This window comes from Belonocnema kinseyi, chromosome 9, assembly GCF_010883055.1.
Source record: "Belonocnema kinseyi isolate 2016_QV_RU_SX_M_011 chromosome 9, B_treatae_v1, whole genome shotgun sequence".
NCBI lineage: Eukaryota > Metazoa > Arthropoda > Insecta > Hymenoptera > Cynipidae > Belonocnema > Belonocnema kinseyi.
In genome coordinates, this window is record NC_046665.1 from 18896011 (window position 1) to 18899493 (window position 3483).

Below are 3483 nucleotides of genomic sequence, written 5' to 3' on the forward strand. Positions count from 1 at the left end.
GGGGGGGGGGGGGTTCTATGTTCCCAAGCAAGTTTGTTAAGCTATCTCATAAATTGACTGAGATATTCCAATTTTAGTGTTCAAAATCATTTACGTAAAAGATAATAATTCCCGGTAGCGATTTTTTTCCTTTTTCGCCATTCATGGCAGATTGTTTTCCTCGTATGGGTCTTCAGAATCATTTTTTTAGTACTTGGCGGCGATTCGCTGCCGCGAATCTTGATTAACTCTATAAAATAATAGGATTAATTTTTTTAAGTAAAAAAGGACCCCGCATAAAATGATTTTACTGGTACCCATTTATTTTGTACTTGATGCAACTTGATGCGCGCTTGCCACTCGCTTCATGGACCGATCTTTCTAATTTCAAGTGCCAAACAGGTTTGAACCAAACATTTCTTAATTTTATAATAAACTCTAGTCAGAATATGGTCTGTCAGAAGGTCATTCAAAAATAAATACTTAAAATTTTAAAAACAATTTTTTTTATATAAAATTTTTAGATCGTAAACTTTTAAATAATTAAATAAAAGATGAATGGAAATTATCCATTCACTCACATTTTTGATTTAATTCTTTTTTCTCTGTGTTTAGTTATCACTATATCTGAAATTACATAAGAAAAAAACGAAGTCGGCGATTGATCTCTAATAAAAACTTACCTCATCAAGTGAATAGTTCTGCAAGTTTCCCTTGAAGTTCGGCATCTCTTTCCCGAGAGCTTCTCTTAGAGAGTCACCAGAGACAGACGACCTCAACCGAGGAGTTAGTGGTGGCTGCTTTGAAGATAAAGGTGAACCATGGGCAGATGACATTTCAATACTATTATGATGAATATAGGAGATTGTACTAGTAATTAGCGGAGGGTTGGATCGCGGTGGGAGTAAGGGTTGTTGACTAGGAAATTTCCTGTTCATGGTAGCTGACGGAAGAGGAGGTAAGGAAGAGTTGTTTGAACTCGACATATTCGTTTGATTACTAGACGAACTCGTTGATGTAGTTAAGATATTGGACGTAGGTTGAGAGTCCTGGCCGGACGTACGTATCGTGCTATTCCTGCGCGTTGGCGAGTTGTTGCGACTAGGAGATCGAGATTGGGAAGGTGATGATTGCCGACTGACTAAAGGAGAAGGTGGATAAGCAAAAACGTCACCTGTGTGATACATCAACGGATTACTCATCAATACCTGACCTGTCCATGGCTGCACCTGGTTCATTGTCGAAAAACCGAGGTGAATGTATTGTGTTCCTATGCCTGTTCCCATAGACACTTGTTCTGGTGAGGGCAAACACAGAACAGGTGGTTGCAAACTTGCAGCCGGAAGAATACCTGTATAGATTGTGTTTCCACGCATTTGCATTTCACCTACAACAAGAAAGTCAGAAATTAGAATAATCCGAGTATTTCAATATTTTTTATTTGCCAATTAAACTTGAATAATTATTTTTTCTTTGTAATTATCGAGATTTTAATATTTCATTTAGAGTCAAAAGAACTTACAATAATCAAATTTTGTACAAATACAATATTTACCAGGGTAATTTTTCATTGACGGAGGGGCCATACAATTGGTTGGAATTTCAGCCTCGACGGTGCGATCATTAGGTACGCAAGGCAAACAACTCTGTGAACCAGAAATTTTCGTTTCATATATCACGTTCCGAGATTTAAGAAAATTTTGATAAGAGATCAGTTTATATTACTTGGGTGGATTTGTGAATAGCCAAGGCACTGGATTTAGCATTATTAAGACGTGCCTCTTCCTCCTGCAGCTTAACAAAGATGTTACCAAATGTGTTCTTCTGGTCATACGTGAATGCGGGATGATTGAGTGCCATGGCATAGAGCAGAAGAAGCTCTTCTAGAGGTTGGTCATCTTGATTTGAGCTAGTCTCGTTCAACAAATTTATTACCTCTTGAATGTCCAAATTTGCTAAATTTTTGTACAACACTACCGCACAAGCATAGTTGCACGATTGCAGAAGTGCCATATAAAGCACAAGTTTTCTCCTTGTTTGCTTTTCGATAACACTTTGTGCAGTCAGTTCAGTGAGTTCTGTGATACTGTTTGCGTGATGCTCTGTATCACGTAGATCATTGTAATCCCGCTTTCCGCGCTCCTCGACACAGGCCCCAATATACCGTATTTCAAACGGCAGGCACATGTTTAATAGTGTGCACATCACATCAATGCGTTTATAACTGAAAAACAATAAAAAATCGTTAAAAATTTTTTAGCATTCTGTACATTAAGTGTAAGCACAAAATAGTTGTATCGCAAGATTTGAGAAAAGCTGTTGGCGTCATTTCTCATCAAGGAACATTCTCACCGCGTGCGGCCCGCCTTACTCGCCATTTTTTAGCGCGCCTGAGCTGTGCGACTATTAGTTCTCGCGAAGTTTGACTTTTAACTTTCTCTGACGGTATTCATGCAATCTGGTTTACCCACAGACACCTAGAAGTTCGAAGTTGTCTACTCGCTGCGCTAGTGCTGCTTTAACACAGCTGATACCAGACGGATACGTATCTCAGACCAAATAGGTTTATTTGCATTTTAAGTACAAACATTAGTTTTTCCATTATTTATGCATAATGTTCGTGAGCGATTTTTGTCGTTTTGCCCCACTTTGATAAATATAAACCTCATAACTAGCCCATTGACAATATTGCAAATTGCTTGCAGGGTTTGATGACATCACGGTCGGTATTTCTCCAAAATAGTAATTGAAGAAAAACTTTTTTCAATATTCTAAATATTTAGGACCAGAGACACATTCTTGCATGCCTTCTATTTATCGCACTAAATTTTTAACACGATATCTCATTCCGGGTGGACGTAAGTTGGGAAAGAAAACTTCCACTAGTGTTTTCTTCAAAAAAAAATTTTTTCTCAAAATTTCCACCGAAACAAAGCGGAGACATGGAGCTTATTACCTCCTCTTTCACTTCTTAAACTTTAAGAGCTATACCTTATTTCGTTGAGACGTAAGTTGGGAAAGAAAAATTGAAGACCAGGTTTGGTCACGTGACCCTGTCGTCACATGGCCTTAAGGAGATAAACTAAAAGCCTTGTTGTGACTTTCATATTTTCGGTAACATCGCCGGTTTAATTATTCTTTGCACGATTCTGCGCTCGTTCCAAAAGAGGTTATAATAAACATGTTTATTCAAATTATTATGATATAGCGTGTGTACACACACACATATGATTAAAAATTTGTCATAAGGACAACCGCAGGATTTCGCCGGGAGCGGGTGCTAATCTGAAAAATTGCACCCGCTTCCAGCGAAATTGCGGTAAAATTTCAGCCATAACCACGTCTCACAACCGTGAGATAGGTGGTTATAGTCTGTAAAGGAATCAGTACGACGATGCAGCAAAAGCCTCGTGGACCCTAAGAACACGGAGCGACCCAAGGACAACCGCCTTCTGCATTTTTCCCGCAAGTATTCTAGCATATTGTTGACACGCAGGAATGCTT

At 38.6% G+C, this 3483-nt stretch overlaps 1 protein-coding gene across 11 annotated transcripts in view; it reads right to left on the reverse strand.

Annotated features, from left to right (window-relative positions):
• The window catches only part of LOC117180893 (histone-lysine N-methyltransferase SETD1B), a 436186-nt gene that overhangs the window by 336740 nt on the left and 95963 nt on the right, over positions 1–3483 (reverse strand). For 10 of the 11 annotated variants that reach the window (XR_004468069.1, XR_004468070.1, XM_033373481.1 and 7 more), the window contains exons 2-4: positions 1705–2203; positions 1535–1625; positions 663–1366 (exon numbers count right to left, since the gene is read on the reverse strand). Coding sequence is in view for 9 of the 11 variants with exons in the window: in XM_033373481.1 (XP_033229372.1) it covers positions 663–1366; positions 1535–1625; positions 1705–2203 (1294 nt within the window). In the remaining 2 variants the exon portion in view is untranslated. The remainder of the gene's footprint in view (positions 1–662; positions 1367–1534; positions 1626–1704; positions 2204–3483) is intronic. The other variant, XM_033373484.1, reaches the window with a different exon arrangement.